This window comes from Oncorhynchus tshawytscha, linkage group LG09 (genome assembly GCF_018296145.1).
Source record: "Oncorhynchus tshawytscha isolate Ot180627B linkage group LG09, Otsh_v2.0, whole genome shotgun sequence".
NCBI lineage: Eukaryota > Metazoa > Chordata > Actinopteri > Salmoniformes > Salmonidae > Oncorhynchus > Oncorhynchus tshawytscha.
The window spans coordinates 34,441,524-34,464,907 of NC_056437.1; the positions used below are offsets into that span (position 1 = coordinate 34,441,524).

General features: G+C 43.2%; 1 protein-coding gene across 2 annotated transcripts in view; it reads right to left on the minus strand.

The window, feature by feature from the left end:
* LOC112257850 (clathrin heavy chain 1) overlaps window positions 1-13,889 on the minus strand; it is a 64,850-nt gene extending 50,961 nt beyond the window's left edge. For both annotated transcript variants that reach the window (XM_042326828.1, XM_042326827.1), the window contains exon 1: window positions 13,585-13,889. In XM_042326828.1, the coding sequence (XP_042182762.1) occupies window positions 13,585-13,626 (42 nt within the window). In that variant the 5' untranslated portion in view covers window positions 13,627-13,889. The remainder of the gene's footprint in view (window positions 1-13,584) is intronic.
* Between the last annotated feature and the right edge of the window lie 9,495 nt (window positions 13,890-23,384).

The window sequence follows — 23,384 nt, forward strand, 5'->3', positions numbered from 1 at the left end:
GCGCTCCTTCTCCCTCCAGGGCTATTAGATGGAGGATTCTCCCTCAGCCTCTATCCATCCATCTAGCTGCTCAGACTTGAAATGCAGCCAAAACCAACTTTGCTTTGAGATCCTGAGTGGTGCAGCGGTCTAAGTCACTGCATCACAGTGCTAGAGGCTTCACTACAAACCCGGGTTCGATCCTGGGCTGTTTCACAACCGGCTGTGATCCAGGGTCCCGTCCAATTGGCCCAGCGTCGTCAGAGTTAGGGGAGGGTTTTGCCGGTGTTGTAAATAAGAATGTTCTTAACTGACTTGCCCAGTTAACTAAAAGGTTAAAGAAATAAAACATTGAGGGGAGTCGAATTTAAAGTGAAGGAGAAAAACAGGGAGCTCTCCATCAAGACACACAGAAACACACAGGGCTGGAGGTGCCACAGCGCCTGCAGCGGCTATGGTAACTGACAAGAATAGAATCTGACAGAGAGGGTCAGGGGGAGGCGTTATGTAATTGTTACGCCAAGCAGTACACATCTCTGATTCAGAACTGTTCTGTACACAGCTGTATGGCACAACCCCCCATGGCTCACAACAACTATTCAAAGACATTTCTTTTTTCACATAATATCAGATGACAGCTTCATTCTTTTCTTAAAATACATCTTTATTCCTAAATTGTAAGCAAATAATTTTATGCCTCCCCACAAAGCAAATGGGAGACCAGTAATTCCAGGTATTTTACCACTGGATTTCCCCTAGCTAATGCCCTGGAGTGTACACAAAGCACAAGCATGGAGACCGAGCCTACTCAAATCAAAACCAGTAGCCAGGTTTAAGGGTTTAAGGGTTAATGGTAAAAATACATTCTATTTTTGGATTTAAAACATCTTGATCGGATTAATGTTGCCTACTGAACAAAACCATGTGGCCTCGGTCTGACAATCTGAAACAGTTCAAACATGCTCTCTTGCTGCACACTGTGCACAGGTAAAATGTTCATTTGTTGTTGAAATATCCAGGTAATACAGATACCGGTTTTGACTGAATGAGGCCCGAGGGTATAGCAAAGAAAAGAAAGCACATGGGTCAATACCCCACCCCTGGCCTAGACCACTGCTAATAAGCTAACATGAACCCTTCCTGGAAATGTGGTATAACAAATCCAGGACCTGAACCTTCATCAATGGTAAGTCACACTCCACAACCACACCAGGCAGGCACCGAATTCTTTCACTCATGTGTAGCCTCAGTTCTTCCTTTTCAATTACCCATCTACCCTACACACAAGACAAAAGTCATGGAAGTAGACTCAAAAGTTGTGTAAAAGCAGAGGGGAAGACAGAGGCACAACTTGGCTGAAAATCTCCCTCCAGCATGTGGCGTTTTTTCATTGTTTCACAAAACCAAGCAAGGAGTTTTAAAATGGAGGTTAATGAGTGTCGAATTTGGTCAACCTCAAAAACATGTATGGCTTATTTGCTACGTGTGGTTTATTTGATCTAACAGAAGTTTTGTAGTGCTTATGTTGTTACGAGTGTACTGATAAGTAGGACGTGAGATCCTGGCAACTTCAATAAAAATCTATATTGGAGTCGGCTTTGAGATGGCTCTGCATATTCATGGCATGCTATGCTACTAGCCTCATCGCTCTAATGAATACAGGCGGTTAACGTCAACAAAACTCATCGAATATTCACAAAAAAGGATTACAATGAGATGTAGCCACCAATCGAAAGAAAAAGGATAAGCGGGCGCTAGATAGCCAGCCTTGCCACTGAGGACAACGACTCCCATTGTTAGGGCGGAGAGACATGCATCTTGTCAGTATAGCCATAACCTTTGGTAAAAGTAATTTAAGAGCCTGTTATGGGAATGACATTTTAAAGAGAATGGTCAGGGTGAAGAGGGAACTCTCCTTTATCATTATAACAGAATGGACAAAAGGAGATAGATACCCATCTAAATGTATGGTAGAAATTCTATTATAGAAAGTTGCACATCAGTTCCTGTACATTCCAGTTTAGAGTTCTATTTACTATCGCCCTGATGACATCACTGCATCTTGGGTCTAACCATCTCTCATTGGCTGGAGGGAACCCTTGACCTCGGTGCTATTTGTCGGTGGTAGGGAACACGGCGTAGGAAGTGCGAAAGCAGTAACGATCACTAAGTGAATTGAACAGTAGACAATGGAGACCTGCAGCCCCGAGCCAAACACGATTCATCCCTCAGTAACGACATGATCACATTTAGAACCGCCTGTCTGTTCACTGTGGGTAACATCAGCCAGCCAAACGCGCGCACACACACTACAACGAAGGCTACCATCTCCCTAGAGATAACCGTCACTTTACCCAAGCCCAGAACACATACTACCACAATTCTTCAACAGATTCAAGGACATTCTTTAAGAGATTCCATTTATAAAACCAGTGTGATGACAGGACTATGATGTGTTTGAAACGCACCCGTTTTAGTGGCTCGGATATAGGATTAATCAAATTCACATTTGCTAAATCAAAAATTGCAAGAGATCTATATCACATGCAATATTTTAAAACGTCACTGAGCCAGGTGTAACATTTTTTCCTCCTCTTGCAGCTGCCTCCCACACACACCGAGCCACACCCCCTGTCTCTCAAGCGGCGCAGTTCCTCCTCCCCACTGTTAAATTCACTATAAGTTGGCATGCTGTTAGGTCAAATGCAGTCAACCGATTCCAAACAAGAACGATGCCGCTTCCTACTTCACTTTTAAATAGAAATCATTCCATTTTATGATTCCAACAGTTCACCCAAATGTTTTGCTCTATACTGAACAAAAATAAACACAACATGTAAAGTGAGATGAAATAGAGGATCCCAGAAATGTTCCATATGCACAAAAAGCAGTCCACAGGCCTCACAACCACATGTAACCACACCAGCCCAGGACCTCAACATCCGGCTTCTTCATCTGCGGTACAGTCTGAGGGATCGTCTGAGACAAGCCTTCCGGATAGCTGATGAATCTGAGGAGTATTTCTGTCTGTAATAAAGCCCTTTTGTAGTGGAAAAACAAATTATGATTGGCTGGGCCTTGCTCCCAAGTGGGTGGGCCTATGCTTTCCAAGGCCCACCCATGGCTGCTCCCCTGCCCAGTCATGTGAAATCCATAGATTAGGTCCTAGATTAAGTCCTAATGAAATTTAAATTGACTGACTTCCTTCTATCCTTCTATTTTTGTTCTGTATATATTGTAAGTCAAATTGCAATATTTTTAATCCCCGTGCTGACAAGATGAAAAAAAAATCTGTCAATGTGCCCTTGAGCAAGGCAACTAACCCTAATTGCTCCAGGTCGCCTTCGATAATGTCAGGCTCTGGCAGTGACCCCATTACAGAGAGTGTCTAAAGGGTGGTTGGGATATACAAAACATACATTTCCAATTCATACATGCATATTATACAATCATGTACATTTGTGAAATAGGATAAATGAGCACCCACCTAATTATTATTATTGATGGACACTGATGCCTTGTAGGACAAAACCCTGGAGAATTACACCAATGATCTTCAAAAAGACCCACGCAAATCATCCTACAAAAATATACTAAACTCCCATGGCTGAGAAATCAAAGGGAATATACAGTGGGGCAAAAAAGTATTTAGTCAGCCACCAATTGTGCAAGTTCTCCCACTTAAAAAGGTGTGTGTGTGTGTATTTTATGCCTCGTGTTACTATTGTATAATACAGTTAACTCTGCATCATTGGAAGCATCTCACGGTAAAGTCAACACCAGTTGTATTCAGCGCATGTGACATAACATTTGATTTGAGCAAAATGCTTGTCTGTCTACACAGATTGTCCATGACCAGGCAAACATGAGTGCAAGCTGGGCAGGCACCAACATAGCCCACCCCACATAGCCATGCATGACATCACTGAGGAGGCATTTGGGTAAAACCAGAACAAACCGACACCATGGTACACACCAACCTGGTGGCTGGAAAATCACTCATTTAATCATGAGCCTGTGTCCTCTCGTCACACAGACCTGCTGTTGGGTTACCTACCCCTTGGCACAAGCAGGATTGGCGGGTTTTGGCAAATTTCCAGCGAATCACTGCATTAAATATGGACATGTACGCCAACACAGCAGGGAAGCACATGCCACGAGATTTGACACAGAAGAGCGATAAAAGAAAGGAGTAAATGGAGGATGTAACAGAAGTGAGTAAAGAGCAGGAAAGAGACTTGAAAGATGGACGATATGAGAGAGAGAGAGCGAGAGAGAAAGAGTTAGGGTCACGGCTGACGCCACAGCGTGACATGCTTATTTATCCGGTGGGTGTCCTTGTCCAAGTTCACTTTGCCACGGCAGCATAATGAGAGAGCGCGAGGGGAAACAGAGAAGAGACAGAGAGATTGGGGGAAACAAAGGGAGAGGGATGAAAAAGAGGGAGCATGATTCTGAGTGATGCTCCCAGCCAGGTTATTGACTCTGTGGGAAGAAGCAGACAGACTGCCACAAGGCAAGAGTAAGTCACTCCTCACCCATCATCAAACCTCTCCTCATCCATTACCACCACAAACCCGTCTCTCCCACTCCACTGTCACAATGACATGAAAGCCCCGAACTATAGATCTTATATGGCACTACAGTGGAGCATGCTCTGCATACTTCTGTTATGTAAGACTGGGAAGCCGACAACAAATGTAGACTGACACATCTCAATCATTTATTAATAAGGGCTGAGCCTAGCAGCTCCTGGTTCCAGATGCCTTGGCGTGGCTGGATCAAATGGATATCCACTACAGCAGTGCACTGTGTGGAACAGAGCTTAACATTAGCAGCACAGACTCCATAGAGAAAGTAAATCTCATAAGGGGTTTTAATTTAGTGACAGTTTGTAAAAAATAAAAATATTTTAGAAAATCAGTAATCGGTTTACAAGAAATCTGCAAGCTCAGTTGAAATTGTTGGTGTTATCATTGGCAACTTCCGCTTCAGCTCTCTAGAAGCTGCAGTAGCGCGACACTGTGGCCACGACTGCAGCTGCGGTCCGCTCTTCACTCACCAAGAATCAGTGACCTTAAACTGGAAATAAATCCCTTTCACAAAGCTGGAGCCTAGCGGCGACGAATGCGCATCCAAGTCACATGTAACTGCACTCTCTCCCTGGCTTAATCAAAGCTTATGTTACGACCACTAGGCTAAACCGCAAATCAGACACTTTCCCCGACCCCATGTTAATCATCAAATCAAACTTTATTTATACTGCACATTTCAGACAGGGAATGCAACGTAATTGGCTTTGCAGGAAAATAATAAAATAAAAGCTGAAATATTTGCTACACAACATACATAAGATTTTTTTTAAACAGAAGGACAACTAAAAAGCAACCTAAGGAAAAGCAAAGATAAAAATGTGTTTAAAGATCTTAAATGTTCACAGTTTCAGCTCCCCTCATGTACTCTGGCTATTCTAGATGCTGGGGGCATAATAACTAAATGCTGCCTCTCCATGCCTCTTGGTCCTAGGCTTTGGGATAGATAAAAGGCCAGAGGACCTCAGGGACCTACTGGGTACATCACTTAAAAGCATGTCTGACATGTATTGGGCTGCACAATCGTGGATTGATTTAAAAACAGAAAGAAGAATCTTGAACTCACAGGCAGCCAGTGCAGAGACCTTAAAACCGGTGTAATGTACAGCATTCTGTATGTTTTGAAGTTGACCAACAGCTTTCTTAAGCTCTCTCATAAGAGGAAGCCCCTGCCCCATGAATTAATCTGCTAATTTAACCCGAGGTTAGCGTTTCCTCTTTTCCTTCGAGGGAACACGGGCACTTTGCTCAGCACAAAAGCTCCCCGCGTTCTGCGGGAGTTAAAGGAAGGTCAAGGGTAGGATGTGCTGAGGCTTGCAGAGGCTGCAGCCCGAACCCGCTCTAGAACGCCACAACAGGAAGCAGGAGCCCATTGTCCCACGGACTGAAACAACAGGCTGGACCTGTCTCCACCGCGACCATGTGACCACAGGACATTTGACCAGCACCAACCATGGGGTGAGGAAAAGGGGTGCCCTGGCCTGATGGATATAAGGGAGAAAAAGTAAGAGGAACAGAGTGGAATCCAGCCACTGGTCAAGCCAGTTCTGCTGACTGAGGGTTGGTTTCCGGGTAGTTATTTTCCTTTTTGTGAAATGCTTTGCTGCGTTATTGTACAGTCCGGTGGCCTGCACTGAGGAATGTCAAGTGTTCAGCAAATCCATATGCTCACAAGCATGTCACAAGATATCAGCCGGTAACCAGGTGAGAGTTTAAAGATGACCACAAAAACCTTTTAAAGTTGATGTCTTAAAGAGAGCAGGGCAAAAAAATTCTATTCAAAGTTTGTTTTTGTTTTTTACTGGTGGGGTCAAATGTCATGTCTCATTTAAATGCCATTTGGCAAGGGTTATTGCCATGCTAAAATGCATAAAGACTTAAAGGCAGTAACGAGAGGAGCACAGTCATGTACAATGTAGCTAGGTAGGAGGAGAAATTGAAGTGACCTTGAGGACTGAGGCTGAACATTCATTTTCAGCTGAACTGGTTACATGGTTGTAACTTGTTCATGCTGCATTAGCAGAGATAATTATGTTTATGCTCTGCTAGACAGCCCTAGTATGATAAAACTAGGCTACTTCGTAGTGATGGTGGAAAACAAATCTATAGTTACAAATCAGGATATTTGACGATAGTGTATCAGATCGTTGACAATCTCGCAAAATAACTTTTTTCGCTACTTGGCTGTACCAGCACCAAAACTCCAGTATTTTTCCTTCATAGCTTGTTCTCCATCTTTTTAAATAGGGAGACAATTTGTTTTAAGCACTTATTTCCATGACTGATCAAAACTTGATTATCATGGCTCTCATCCCTCTGCAACAGACATGTGTTGAGCAATATGTTTGGAACATCAAATCGCAACACACACACACACCTAATATTCCACAGATCTGACTTGCCCTTTCCCTCCTGAGGAACCAGTAAACATTAGCCCGTTTCGAGTTTCTTTTTCATGTCTTCTGCATCCATTTTGCTGTCACATTCGGAGTTTGTTATAACCGATTTATTGATGTTATTATGATGGGCTATAGGTCAGGCCCTATGGGTCACATACATGTGATGCTTACATGTTTTACGTAAAGAGAGCAAGGGTTGAGGGAATAGGGATTTCAGTAACAGAACTTTTCAGTCAGAAAAAAATAAGGAAACTAAATGGCTGAAATGTTGCTGTTTCAGCACGGACAGCGCAATACACACTTTCTGCAGTAGGGAGGAGAGCGAGACAGTGTGCGCCTGTCACACAGGCACTCTGTCATCGGGCTCTTTAAGTCATGTGTATGTTTTAATTATTAGTCAACCAGTGTGCTTAAAGCATCAGACAAGCTATGTGCATAAGTAGTTGTTTTTATTCAAACAAATAAGTTGTCTGTCTATATGGAAAAATATGTTTAAACATTTCAACCAATAGATTGGTCGAAAGAACAGGACGAGTCTCATCGACCAAGATTGTTTTTAGTCGAGGCCAGCCCTACAGCTCACGGATAGATCTTGCAATGAATGAAAAACAGAGATGGAACATAAGCATGCACAATGCAAAGGTAAATGAGAGTTGGCATTTCGTGGCAACGATGAGTGCCAGCTCATCAAACAGGCCCAGGGGAAACTAAGTGGGACTACTAAATGCCTTTGCAGAAAAAAAACAAGCTAGCAACCCATTTACAGACCACCACTGTGTTTGCTTTGTGCTCAAGGTCTATGGTGGAATTTAATGAAACTGGCGCACTCTACCGTGTTCTACAGAACAAAGTGATGGATATGGGTTTCTCCCGTAGCAGTATAACAATGAAAGCACTGGAAGAGCAGCGATAATACTTTGATAATTTCTATGAGCGATCCGAGCAGAACTGCGAAACTTGTTGTAAACAGACAATCAGTTGAGTAGAGAGGGGGCAAATCGAAAACATACCGGACAAAGTCAATGTTCAGAGGACAAACAGGTTTGACCTCTTTGGTGAACTTAAATCTGGTCGACTTGGTAGACTGCAAAAAAAAAAAAAAAGAAAAAGTCACAGAAGCTCGACACCAGTACTTAGACTTCGTTAGGACTTAAGGCTCATCTTGTCAGATTGTACAGTTCACAAAATGGTACGAGACAAATCACCTGGACAGCTCCTCGGCTTTTTGTTCCAGCATGACCTGACAAGACTATCCCCGAGGCAACAAAGTTACTGCAGCTGGTCCGCACTGTACCAGCCACAACAGCATCTGTTGAGAGGTCATTTTCTGTGCTGAAACGGATGAAGACATAGTCGAAAACGGACCGATCAAGGATGACTCATCCCTTGACATCATCTCCATTGCATCGAGACCAAGACACTTAAAACTGAGGGTCAACAGGGAGACATTCTACGGTTCAGTCACTGATGTCTTTACCCAGAAGGACAGACGGAAATTGTTTACAAGTAAGTGTTTATTTACAGTAGCACCCTCTACTATTATTACATTTGTGTGTATTGTGTAAGTATACATCTCAAATCAGTAGCGCTGCCTAGGCAGTGTGTGTGAAACGCTGTACACAAGTAAGCCTAATCACTGGCATTTGGGTCGCTGTCTGTGGTGTTGAAAATGGCCCGTTCTTGCAGTTGCATGGGGCACAAGTTATTAGGGCATGTGAATGTGTGTCTAATGGTTACACCGCCTCCCTGCTGCTGTTTGATGGTTGGTTGTCAGTGCTCGACATTCAGGGCTACCCCGGCAACATCTGCCGAGCTCACCCGGCCAGTTAATCAAGCTTTCATATAGCCTGCTTGGGCCAGTACATTTTCAAACTCCAAAACATATATTTTAAAAATCCTTTCTATTTGTATTTAATCCATCACAATCTTCATGATGACCATTCAAACTTGTTATTAATTAACCAGCATTTGATTTCCAAGCGAAGCCAAGAATGACAAAGCCTTCACTCTCTGTCTCGAGTGAGCCCCGTCTCAGTATGTCCTGGATACTAGTGACAGACCCGTCCCAGCGGAGACGGGAAACCTGTCAATTCTGAGATGAACTTTGGCACACGCATTCCACAATCACAGAATAAAAGTCTACCTTTTCAGTCTTTTTTTTTATATCAGACATCCTACATAGCGATGTCATTATCAGCAAATAAAAGTTTACGTAGGCCTAGGACTACATGTTGCTGCTTGCTTGTCAAGACAAACATTTACACAAATCACAATTTTTTAATTTTTTAAATAATGCTATTGTTATCTATATAACATCAAATGTCAGGTGGCGAGAGCGTGCAACGCCTCATACAGCCAATTGCTGCATGGAACTAAATGTGTTCTAATAAGCCCAGTCACTGCCTAACATTCCTAAACTACAACAGTCTGCAATTACTTAAAAGAGCTGGATCCCAGCTTTCCAGTCATGTTCGATATATTTCTCAACTCACAATTTAGCACAATTGGCAGCGTTTTACATTCTTAGTGTCTGGATTTATGAATGTGAGTGTGTAAAATAATGCCTGGAAAAACAAGCAAGTGGTCTTGTTACTTAGAGAGAGAAAAGTCCCAATCTATCACAGCCAGGGCTCACTAAACACCCAGCTGTGTAAATGGTTGATATATAAAATTGCAAGCTATGCAAGTGGCCCCGGATGAGTGAGGATAGGACAGGACACCAGCAGGGGGAGAGCAAATAAAGTGGGTGGGAGGCTTTAAAGCTGGAATCCTTAGTGGTGAAACAGCCATGTCCGTTTGTGATATTACAACAAAGAAATTACTGTAAACCAACACTTTTTTTTGCTAACATAATTGCGCATGCGACAGAGTGGCACAATATGTACCACAATTTTTTTGGACTATGCTGCGCGATGCTCCTCAGTTCCGCAACAAAAACAATAACAATGGTGGTGGATCGGCCAGCGGCTCCATTTCCCCCTACTGCGGACTCCATCTTTAATGTCTTGGCCCAGTGGGAGATAAACAGCAGTGTCCCAGCCAGCAGCACTGCATTGAAGTTAAACCATGGGTTTCCCTCAGCCTGTGGGGTCAGTACGGGTGAAGCCACGTGTGCTTTGAAGAATACTGCGAGATTCTGGTAATTTGCCAATATCTGACCATCTGTAGAAGTCATGGATCTGATAGAGCTTGGCTGGCTGGGTCTCTGTGACTATGCTGTTTTAGAGAAACCATCCATCACCTGCCCACTGGAGCACCGTGACGTCACGGCGGCAGATATGGGGGGCTGACGTTAGATTAGTCAATGACTTCCTCAGATCATGTTACCACACTTCACCAATGGGCTCAGTAAGGCTTTGACTGTTTCCTGGGAGCTAGCTAGCTCTCCTGTGTGTGAAGCCTCATACCAACCACCCCATATACCTGACACTCAAGAGGGGCTGTGTGTGGACATAAGCCTGACAGGGAGGCCAACAGATGATCACTGTAGGCCTCTGCTACGCCTTTTATAATGTAAATGACACTAAAGGGAACCCTTGGCTCTTCATTACCAATTACAGCCCAGTTGAAGGACGTGGCACATTCTGCATGATCCGCCGCTCATGCCCAGCTCCATACCAGCCGTGAAACATGCATGAAAGCATATGCAGGTCATGCATAAGAGATGGTGGCTGGACTCCCGTATGGTATACATCAGTCACACACAATGACCTTTACGTGCCAATGCCACAGAAATCAGAGAATATATACTTCAGTAATAACTTCTTATCACCCTAAACGTGTGTGCTGTGGGCAGCTGTTGTAAGGCCACAAACAAATTAATGCAATTAATTGTGTGAATACAATATCCTTATCTGGCTTTGCAGTGAACACGCTTTCATGTTGAGAATAACCTGAGATGGCCTTAAAACAATAGAATGCACCACAGGTCCATGTGAATTCTACACACACATTTCAGTCAAAAATCTATCATTCTGAGAAGTAATATTTCTCAGTCAGAATGCATGAGAGGTGGTGGATCTTTTGCACGATACCCCTGCCTTCCAGCGTCTGCAGATATAAATGAAACGCCAGCTGAGCTCAATGCACAGAATAGCCAGTACAGATTCTAACAGTACCACCTTCCTCCATCTACTGTAACACCCACTCCTGCAATTACGGACCTGTCAAGGGCATCAGACTTTTCCCCTCTATAAACTGTACATTCTAATTCCACAGACAAAAGGCTTTTACACAGGCTTGTCAACCTCAGACATGATGTATGAATAACTCCACGGCTATATTATTTAAAGTTGGCCAATCAAATGTAGCTTCAGTAGCCAACAGAACAGGTACAGTAGTGATATTGCTGTGAGTGCACTGTGCTGCGCAGCAGTAAAGGCTGGAGTGGATAATAGGTATCATGATTGGGGCACTTCCTGTAGGGTTCATTTGTGTTGAAGTCACCATCCCTGTCTGCACTCTGCACAACAACAACAAAATCTAGAGGACAGCCCTCCAATAACGTTAGCTCAAAGTCACAGAGGGGGACAGAGAGGGAAATACTTTTTTCCTCCCTTCACCATGTGGTTAGCCATAATCCCCCTGAGAATAATAATTTTTCACCACAGATTTAAATACTGAGAATAACAGTAACAATTCCACTCAGACAATACAATATCCATGAGAATAGAGAAGATAAAGTAGAATCAATTTAATAGCAAAAACAGTACCTCTTCAGATGTAGAAAATAATCTACACAATTGAACAACACAAGTGATGTAGTCTCAGTCACGAGCAGCGCTTGTGTCTATGGAAGTATTGTAGTAAAGTCAGTCTGACTGTGACAATCTATCCAGCTGTGCTTCTAATAACGGGTTTTGTGTGCGAGACATGCTGTAAAAACAAACAAACGATGCATTATGTAGCAGCAAATAAACAAAGCATACCAAATGATTTTTCCCAAGCCAAGATGTAGGCGGATCGCATGTCTTGTTCTGAATCTGAGGCTCCACAAAAACACCAAAGACTGATTTATTCACTAGCTAGGTAACAGATCTTGCAAGCCAAGTCTTGACACAATCCATGCTCTCCAAGGAGCATGAAAGTTTTCCACTTCCTCAACCTGACCGACAGAGTTCAATAGTCACCATGACATGTAACAACCTGTCAGGCTAAGGTATGGTCATTTGAAAACCACAAACACAGTTCTCCTTGGTTTTATTGGTCTCAGACATCACAAGGATCCCGGAGTGGTGCAGCGGTCTAAGGCACTGCATCTCAGTGCAAGAGGCATCACTACAGTCCCTGATTCGCACACAAATCTAAGCTGTATCACATCCGGCTTTGATTGAGAGTCCCATAGGGTGGTGCACATTTGGCCCAACGTCATAGTAAATAATAATTTGTTCTTCACAGACTTGCCTAGTACAATAAAAGGTTCCATTTAAATAAATGAATAAATATTTAAAATATTAAATACAGTGATCTATGTCAGGTGTCATTTGTGGAGCATTTTAGTGCTTGAGGTGATCGTCCACTAAACATAAGCTACAGCGAACCTGCTTAAGAGTCTCATATCAAAAAGAAAAAAGTAATTATAAAACGTGTTGTTATCTGTGATATGAGAAATCTTTGGTCAGTATGCATTCATACAAACAAAAACATAAGAAAGCCTAGTCTGCTTTCCTGTGAAGGTGTGTCATGCACCTGCTGATGACATGCTCTCATAATATCAAGATGTGTGTACCTAGGAGGTAATGCCCATTCACTACCACCAGCAAAGCACTAAAATGTATTAGCAATCAACATGAATGAAAGGAGATTGTTCCTGTTAAGTTCGGAAAGACAAACGGTGCCTATTGAGTACTGACTGTCAGACTTGGTGTTAGCTAGAGACCTCGCTCAGCTGGCTGAGCTAGATCAGCCTTTTCAAAACTGGAGCAAGAACAAGTGTAAATGAAGGGTTGGAAATTCAAAATCAAATCGCTTGATAAGTCAGATGTGTGACGGGTTAGAACGTTGGCTAACTAACCAGCCACCTAGCTTAGCTAACTAATCTTTGACCCGGGTTGAATAGTCAGCAATTTAGCTACCTAGCTTGCTAGCGATCGTTAGCTATAACGTTATATGTGGACAACACCAAACCACCCGGCATCTTAGTTTGCGATTGATGGTGTATTGCTGAATTGGTATTGCATTATTTCCTTAGCAATGTAGCTAACTAGCTGCCACTACGACACATACGTGTGTAGTTAACTAGAGAGTTTGTTACGGGTTAGCTAGCTAACTAGATTTAATTTTAGTTTTTAGCTTCAACAATAACAGCTTATTTGCCTACCAACGACCTCGCCATCCATACCACCGGGTAAGATAACTAGGTAGAAACGATATCTAACCAAATAATATAATCCATTGCTATTATGTGTCAACTTCCCACGGAGCCGGTCGACGATATGTCATAAGCTAGCTAAGCTAACTCACATTATGTTGAGACGGAGCTATTTTTCATTCAGAGATCAGTGACGCTTGCTTACTTATCGGTTAATTTGATGTCCTAAAGAACAATGAATATGAGGCAAGTAATACATTATATATTTTTCGAAATATTACCATTCATTCAACAGACAACATACCTGCAGGTGCTCCTGAAAGCGGATAGGCAGAATCTGAGCCATGACGGTTCCTCTGCTCTCCTCCCGATTCTCCAAGTAATGCTAACAAACTACGGCTTCTTCTCAGATCCTAGCCGGACAACCAGGGAACAGCTAGTTTAAAGTCCAATTGGGTAGACTCGAAGTCTTGTATGAAAATGTAATGGTGATTTTATTCGTCCTTTTGCTGTTAACTTGCGCTCTTCCCCTGATGACGGACGGCTGCAGCTGCACTGAACACCCTGAACCTGCAATGGCGGTGGCAGCTGCTCAAGAGGAGAGAAACAATCCGGAAATGGCTGTGTACTTCAGTGGGGCGGACGAATATTGATATTCATGTTTCAAAAAGTGTCATTTCTAATCATGATTAAACTGATGTAGGATATTCACCATTGAAACCTATTCATTTTTATACAATCCAAGAAAATTGACTAGTGTGTAAAGGGAGCATACCATTTGGGAGATAAGGATACATTGGTACTATTTCTTTGCGATTCGCCCTTTGATTTTTGCCACATCATTCGTCCTCGTGAATGCACGTCAGTTCCTACTTGCGTAGTGCGTAGGCTACTCCTGTTCCGCACCGGTGAAAGCTGTTATTCGATTTACAATAAAAGCTCCAACAATAAAATCATGATAATGGAGTTTTGTATGCCTCTTGAATTCACAGGTGATAACAGGTGAAGCCACTAATTATAGAAAATAAACAATTAATGTGCAGCAAATATGAACAACTTTAATTCATTTGCATTCAAAAGTCAAACAGGGCTTTCCACATATCCACTTGCTGAGAACTGAATCATCCCACATTTCATCAAGACCTTTTGGTCAAATATACATTTTTGAAGTCAACACAGCTCCATCCTGTCCATTTCCAAAGCACTGGTAGTAGTAAATCAGCTGACACAATGACACGTCAGCTGCTTACTCAGCTAAATCTTGAGGTGAGTGTATCGTTTCAGTTGAAATAAGTAATAACGACCTGTTTAAAATAGTTGATCTCGACTCAGAGTATTTGCACAATAGATCATCCAACTCAACAACAATCCAATTTCTCTTGGATCCTGGATCCAGATGTCTATCAACATCTTTATCATACCAGAGCGCTAAGGCTGTGTCAGACATCCAAGTAGTCATTTTCTACTTTATGTGGCCACAATCTGCATGGTAACTGAGTGTAATAGGCTATAATTGCACAATAAAATAATGAGGGTTGGCAAAGCCTTCCTTGGGACTTGACAGTGAAGCTGACCTTCTGGCAGTAATGCCATTTCATCATGAAGATGCAGCAGGCGTCTGAGCCAGCACTTACTTGCTCAAGTAGTGGACAAGGAGTGGTCAAGAATAAGCTAATACAAAAACATTTCTCCTTATTTTGTCCTCTTGTTAAAGAAGTTATCTTGATCAAGAATGGGTGGGTATTTCTGACCATTTGATATTTTGTAAACGCATTGGTTCCTAAATCAGATCGAATAAAGACAAGAGGCATTGACAATGATCTTATCTGGATCCACCAGTAGGCTATTAGTGTTTGCACTTTAGAGTAAGAAGAGTTGTTTACAATTGGCTAGTCTCCAGATGAATTCAACAAGGGTGTCTGTAGTGACGCTTCAAGCACTGAGTGCCTTAGACCACTGTGCCACTCAGGAGCCCACACGCCCTGTGAATTACAGTTATTTCCGATAGAACTCAAACCCAATGCAAACCCATTACTGTTTTTGGACTTGAGCTGCAAGTTACACAACAATAATATATTGCAAATCATGAAATTGAAAACCATGAAACATTTAATTGAATGACTCATGGCTGCATATGCATAATCCAGTATCAGTACAGCTGCAAACTATCTCTTCCTCCACTGGTTTTATTGACTCTTACAATATTGGGTGCCTAAATACTGTCTATGAAAATGCTAATTCAACTTTAGTTTCAGCTTTCTTTCTATGAATACACAACATTGTTTTCTCTCTCTCTCTGAGCACGTTGTGATACTGCATTTATATACTGGTCCCCTTACATTATGTAAGAAATTGATCAAAGTGAAGTTGTGGAAATGACAGGAAGTTCTGTCTGATAATTCAGTATGTTAATTGATCACGCTACTTAACATGCAGAGTAGCGTGATCCAAAATCCTAAGGCTAATTGAAAAAGCATCATTGTATAAATGTAGTTACTTGAAGATATCTCTGGGAACACACACTCATTGTGATTCTTGTTTACTACACTGTAGCCTATATGGCCCTCATCATCTTCACATACACAAGACTTTTACAAGTGCTCTCTAACTATAATAGCTATAACAGTGCAATTATTATGAGTGGAAACAACTTTACAACTAAATGTGCTTCATTGTATAGTGCTGTTGCAATGTTGTTATTATTTCATGAATGTCTTACTGTATTTATAGTTACACAGAGAAATGGCAGGGTTTCAATTATACACACTAACTGTTTTACACCCTATTGATGGTATCTTCTGGCCCGGGGGAGTTTTATTAAGATCCCTGACGCTTGTACTGTCACGCCCTGATCTGTTTCACCTGTCCTTGTGATTGTCTCCACCCCCTCCAGGTGTCGCTTATTTTCCCTGGTGTATTTATACCTGTGTTTCCTATCTCTCTGTGCCAGGTTTGTCTTGTATGTTCAAGTCAACCAGTGTGACATCAGCATATGTTTCAAACAGGTTTGAAAGCAATGATTTGACGCTTCTGAACTTTAAAACAGTGTCTGAATTGTACTTCACATGGAGGCCAACCATGGGTGACTGTAACTGCTGAAAACCCTGCATTTGGAGAAAAGATTCAAGAACTAGGGTTATTGGTGGTCATGTATTGGAAGTATCCACCTGTTCCTTTGGTAGAAGAATAAAAGCTGACATCAACGGTGTCTTTTCATTTGCACTGTTAAATCTCAGTCCAGTTCATGCAGGCATAGTGGTTGCTTCCCACAGCTTAAACCTCATTGGCCTTTATGGTACAGGAACAAACCATCCACACACCCATATCATGCTCTGATTAAATTACATTCATAAGTAAACAGTTGTTGTGGATTGCGCCAGCAAATGTATTGTTTCCATATATTTGTGTTTGAAACCATTCCACTCCAGCCATTGAGTTCATTTTCCCCAATTAAGGTGACACCAACCTCCTGTGGTGGATTCATAGGTGCATTGCCAACAATCACAGGAGTGCAACATCAGGAGAACGTAACAACTTGCGATCTGATTTTCACCCCACCCTCGTGATAATGCAGGAACAATTGTTCAAGGTGTATTCCAATTGGTTCACTGCATATTGATCTGTTTGGAGCCCCACAGTGGTGTCATTAAACCTAGTGGTCAAAACAGGGAAATGGTTCCAATCATTATTCTACAGGGTAAATAGAAACACATAAAATAAGGTCTGTTTCGTGTAGGATGACCCTGGTGTGAAGTTTTGATAACCATGTAAGTGCAACGATCGTATGGAGTGGACCAAAACGCAGCGTGGTAAGTGTTCATGATAAATGTAATACTCAAAACACAAACAAAATAAGAGGGAAAACTGAACAGAAAACAACTACCCACAAAACCCAAATGAAAAAGGACAACTTATATATGATTCCCAATCAGAGACAATGATAGACCGCTGCCTCTGATTGGGAACCACTCCAACATAGAAATAAAGAAACTAGAATGCCCACCCTAGTCACACCCTGGCCTACCCGAAATAGAGAATAAAAACCTCTATGGCTAGGGCATGACAGTAAGTCTCTAGCGGACAAGGTTACTTTTTTTATCAATGTATTCAGGTCTATTTACTCTCAGATTCAAAAATGCTAATTAGCATCAAAGTAGACGTCATGCAAGACTACAAATCCCTGCACGCTCCTGCACGTCATCTCGAGCTGCTATCTTTTCTTACAGGTACATTTTTAAAAATGTAGCTAACATTAGATAGTTAATCCAGAGATTCTTACGTCTTCCTCGATTCAGCATTCTCATCCAGGTCATGGCATTTGTAGTTCTTTATGATAGCCTAATTAGCTTTTCATTTGTGGGGGGTAAATACAGGCAAATATATTGATAAAAGTCACCTTGTCCGAGAGAGTTTGTGGCTGTGGAAACCAGTTCTCTGTTTGACTGAGGGCCTTCGTCAACGCCCCTAGCAGCTCGGCTGCCTCTGCAAGGCTTCAAATAAAGTACCACAGTAGTCATAATACCCATAAAACATAGCGGTCAAACATGGAAATGGTTCCAATCATTTTTTCACCATTTATTTTTCCCAATGTGGATTTTAGAAACACTTTAGATGAGAGGAAAGAGTGCATCCTACTGGTCCTCTAACACCACTTCCAGCAGCAACTGGTCTCTGGTCCATGAACCAACCAAACATAGACAACCAGGTGAGGGGAGTTCCTACTAATTAGTGATCTTATTGTGTCAATCAAGGAGCGAAAACCCGCAGACACTCGGCCTTAATTGTAAATATTTATTCAAATACAATTGAGGCATTGTACTGCTCAACATTTCTTTGCGCTTCAGGCCTTACCCAGAGGAGGTGGCTCTGGAGTAGACCGAGCTGGAGGGAAACCTGGAATGGAATTCCCCACTCCATAAACTGGAGAAAGACCTGTTTGAGGAATAACTTCCACCTTTGCACATTAATGGTTGGCCTAAAGCTACTTTGTCCATTTTATTAATAACATTTTTAAAAAGTCCATACTCTTTGTTAAATCTGTCTCCTTGGCCTCCCGGGTGGCGCAGTGGTCTAGGGCACTGCATCTTAGTGCTAGGTGTGCCACCAGAGACTCTGGGGTCGCGCCTAGGCTCTGTCATAGCCAGCCGCGACCGGGAGATCTGTGGGGCGATGCACAATTGGCCTAGCGTCATCCGGTTTAGGGAGGGTTTGGCCGGTAAGGATATCCTTGTCTCATCGCGCACCAGCGACTCCTGTGGTGGGCCGGGCGCAGTGCACGCTAACCAAGGTCACCAGGTGCGCGGTGTTTCCTCCGACACATTGGTGCGGCTGGCTTCCGGGTTGGATGCGCGCTGTGTTAAGAAGCAGTGCGGCTTGGTTGTGTTTCGGAGGACACATGGCTTTCGACCTTCGTCTCTCTCGAGCCCGTACGGGAGTTGTAGCGATGAGACAAGATAGTAGCTACTGAAACAATTGGGTACACCTATGAAGAGGTGCCAGTGGTGAGCCATTGGTTTTGCACCAAGGAGTAGAAATTGATCAGTTCTCTTCTGCTGGGAGACCAATTACTACTAGGGGAGATTAAAGAGTGCAGTGCAAGGAAGAAGGCTCCTCTCCCTGAGAAGACTATGCAAATCTCCATTGCCATGAAGGTAGGGACCCTGGAAACACAAGACACAGTTGCTCATACAGACAGGCCATGTGTGTCATAAAAGGGTGGCTTTCGGACTTGCTGCCGGTATGTCACAGGCACGCTGAGGAGTCAGCGATTACCCTCAGGCCTAGAGCTAATGAAGCGAAACGCTGTTAACAGCCCTGACCCTTGTCATTTCCTATTTTCCTCTTCAAGTGCAGAGTAACAGATCCATCTTCAACATGGATAAAGTAAACAGGCTCAGATCCACCACTTAGATTTTTGCCATTGATTCTCTAAACATCTATGCCTTCCTTAGATTATAAAGAATATGTGCTAAGGAAAAAATGTAAACAGAAAACTGTCTCTCTAGTCTTGGACAGACATTATGTAAGAGTAACTATTGGCTCTTGACTAATGGGCTGAAGTATTCCCCCAGTGATTTAAATAATGGACTATCTAGGAGCCAGAGCAGGGAGCCGGAGCTCGCACAGTGAGAAGTCCCAAACATACTTAAGAGGTTCTGTGACGCTATGGAATGCAAACATGCGCATGCACACACACATTCACTGACATTTTCACTCTCCCCCTCTCTGTCTGGCAATCAATGATTGTAAATAAAGCATGTGTAGGCCTGCCAGTGGTCATGACCTGGCACGCTGCCCTTCTTACACTGTTTCCCCCACCTTGATATAATACATTCAAAACCCCTCCTTTGAAAATAATAGCCCAAATTGTGAATGTGATAATGAATGGAACTATGTGAGACTCTCAGTGTATCTTAATTTGTCATGTGCTCCACTTGTGCAGATCCCACTGCTTTTCTATCTGAACAAATGAGAATATACTCAATATGAAATTGAATATGTGTGAGCCAAAAGACTCATCGCTTTTAATCAAGTTTGCAGTGCACTTTACTAAGAATTGATATGAAAGAGATATAGCCTCAGCAAAACAATCATTCCCCTTGTCTGATTATCAACCGCCACCCTGGCAGCTAAATGATTATGATTGGAAACAGGTTAAAAAAAAGAATCTGCTCTAAATTACATTAAAGAATACACCAAAAACACATCTACTTTGTCACAATCTCTATCTCTAATTTTCTTTATGCCAGTTTATAAAGTGTCTGGAGTTCCATTGGTAGCACAGTAGTAACATACACCCTTTGGTTTGGAGCTGAGGGGAAGTTACTAATTGACTGTGGAGACATGTCAATGTATATGCTCTTTGATCCCTCCCATTAAAGAATAAAAGAGCAGGGGACAGGACACAGAATTGTTGAGACATTCAACCACTGGCCCTGACCACTGGCCCTGAAACTGTGGGATGCTGCAGTAGGTGGATATCAGTCTGCTCACTCTAACCCCCACTTCAAACATCAGTGCTTCAAAAACACAAAAAACCTTGACAATCAGTGATTCTCTATTCTATTCATGACATTGGAAATGCATTGTGTGTAGCCTACTATTCATATACTGTAACTGATTCAGATTGCATCTATTGTGGTAGGGTAATGTATATATTTGGGAAGAGGTCATCATTTCATGGAGTCCGTGAAGGCAGAAACCACATGGAAAAAGTGATAAGCAAGTTAGGTCCAAAAAAAATGTTTTTCACCAAGTCAAATTAATTTGTGTTAGAGGTTTCATAATCAATCAAATGTATTTATAAAGCCCTTTTTACATCAGCAGATGTCACAAAGTGCTACACAGAAACCCAGCCTAAAACCCCAAACAGCAAGCAATGCAGATGTAGAAGCATGGTGGCTGGGAAAAACTCCCTAGAAAGGCAGGAACCTACTGTAGGAAGAAACCTAGAGAGGAACCAGGCTCTGAGGGGTGGCCAGTCCCCTCCTGGCTGTGCCGGGTGGAGATTATAACAGTACAGTACAGATAATTTTAGAAAGAGAGGGTCCAGATTGTCTAGCCCAGCTGATTTCTAGGGGTCCAGATTTTGCAACTCTTTCAGAACATCAGCTATCTGAATTTGGGTGAAGGAGAAATGGGGGAGGCTTGGGCAAGTTGCTGTGGGGGGTGCAGGGCTGTTGACTGGGGTAGGGGTAGCCAGGTGGAAAGCATGGCCAGCCGTAGAAAAATGCTTATTGAAATTCTCAATTATTGTGGATTTATCGGTGGTGACAATGTTTCCTAGCCTCAGTGCAGGGGGCAGCTGGTCCATGGACTTTTGTGTCCAGAACATTTTGGAGTTTGTGCTACAGGATGCAAATTTCTGTTTGAAAAATGTAGCCTTTGCTTTCCTAACTGTCTGTGTGTATTGGTTCCTAACTAACCTGAAAAGCTGCATGTTGCGGGGGCTATTCGATGCTAATGCAGTACGCCACAGGATGTTTTTGCGCTGGTCACGGGCAGTCAGGTCTGGAGTGAACCAAGGACTAGATCTGTTCCTGGTTCAACATTTTTTGAACGGGGCATGCTTATTTAAGATAGTGATCAAAGCACTTTTAAAGAATAACCAGGCATCCTCTACTGACGTTATGAGGTCAATATCCTTCCAGGATACCCGGGCCAGGTCGATTAGAAAGGCCTGCTTGCTGAAGTGCTTTAGGGAGCGTTTGACAGGGATGACATGATGACTCCTTGCTGTCCCCAGTCCACCTGGCCATACTGCTGCTCCAGTTTCAACTTCCACCTGACTGTGCTGCTGCTCCAGTTTCAACTGTTCTGCCTTATTATTATTCGACCATGCTGGTCATTTATGAACATTTGAACATCTTGGCCATGTTCTGTTATAATCTCCACCCGGCACAGCCAGAAGAGGACTGGCCACCCCACATAGCCTGGTTCCTCTCTAGGTTTCTTCCTAGGTTTTGGCCTTTCTAGGGAGTTTTTCCTAGCCACCGTGCTTCTACACCTGCATTGCTTGCTGTTTGGGGTTTTAGGCTGGGTTTCTGTACAGCACTTTGAGATATCAGCTGATGTACGAAGGGCTATATAAATAAATTTGATTTGATTTGATGAGGAGTGGTCGTTTGACCGCAGATCCATTATGGATGCATGCAATGAGGCAGTGATCGCTGAGATCCTGGTTGAAGACAGCAGAGGTGTATTTAGAGGGCAGGTTGGTCAGGATGATATCTATGAGGGTGTCCGTGTTTACGGATTTGGGGTTGTACCTGGTAAATTCATTGATAATTTGTTATGTTAGAAGGGCCTTAGGGGGACGTCACGACGGAAGAGTGTTGTAGCCCCCTCGGACGGTTACCTCGGCAGACCAGTCGTGATGGATCAGCAGGGCTCCGTGTACGCAGTAACAGGGTCCAGGCCAATTGGCAAAATAGGTATTGTTGCCCAAGAAATTGGCTGATTGACCTTTTCAGCAAACAGTCCGATATGCTCTAGGCGGCTAGCAGGCTAGCGAATGGGCCTTCAGGGGACGTCGCGATGGAGGAGCCTGTTGAAACCCCCTCAGGCGGATTACGTCGGTAGACCAGTCGTGATGGATCGGCGGGGCTACGTGTCAGCAGTAAAAGGGGTCCAGGCCAATTGGCAAAATAGGTATTGTAGCCCAAGGAGTGGCTGATGGACCTCTTCAGCTAGCCGGGAGATGGGCTTAGCACGAGGCTAGTTCCAGGTTAACTGGTGCTTGCTTTGGGACAGAGACGTTAGCCAGGGGTAGCCACTCGGATAGCAGCTTGCTAGCTGTGATGATCCAGGTCAAAATGTTCAGAGCTTTCGGTAGGAATCCGGAGATGTGGAGAAAAAGCAGTCAGGTATGCTCTGGATTGAATCGCGCTGTGAAGACTGGCAGGAGTTGACCGGGCTAAGGTTAGCTGATGACCGCTAGCAGTAGCTAACTGACTACTAGCTAATTAGCTGGCTAGCTTCTGTTGGTGGTTCTGGTTCTAAAGCGGGTTGCGGGAGAGTATGTTGAAATTGAGGTTAAAAATATATACAAAAAAAAATATATATATATATATATATAGTAATGTCATACTTTCCAGGTCCATACCCAAACAGTTCAAACTACTAATTTTGAAAATTACTCTCTCCAGAAATAAGTCTCTCACTGTTGCCGCCTGCTACCGACCCCCTCAGCTCCCAGCTGTGCCCTGGACACCATTTGTGAATTGATCGCCCCCCATCTAGCCTCAGAGTTTGTTCTGTTAGGTGACCTAAACTGGGATATGCTTAACACCCCGCCAGTCCTACAATCTAAGCTAGATGCCCTCAATCTCACACAAATCATCAAGGAACCCACCAGGTACAACCCTAACTCTGTAAACAAGGGCACCCTCATAGACGTCATCCTGACCAACTGGCCCTCCAAATACACCTCCTCTGTCTTCAACCAGGATCTCAGCGATCACTGCCTCATTGCCTGTATCCGCTACGGAGCCGCAGTCAAACGACCACCCCTCATCACGGTCAAACGCTCCCTAAAACACTTCTGTGAGCAGGCCTTTCTAATCGACCTGGCCCGGGTATCCTGGAAGGACATCGACCTCATCC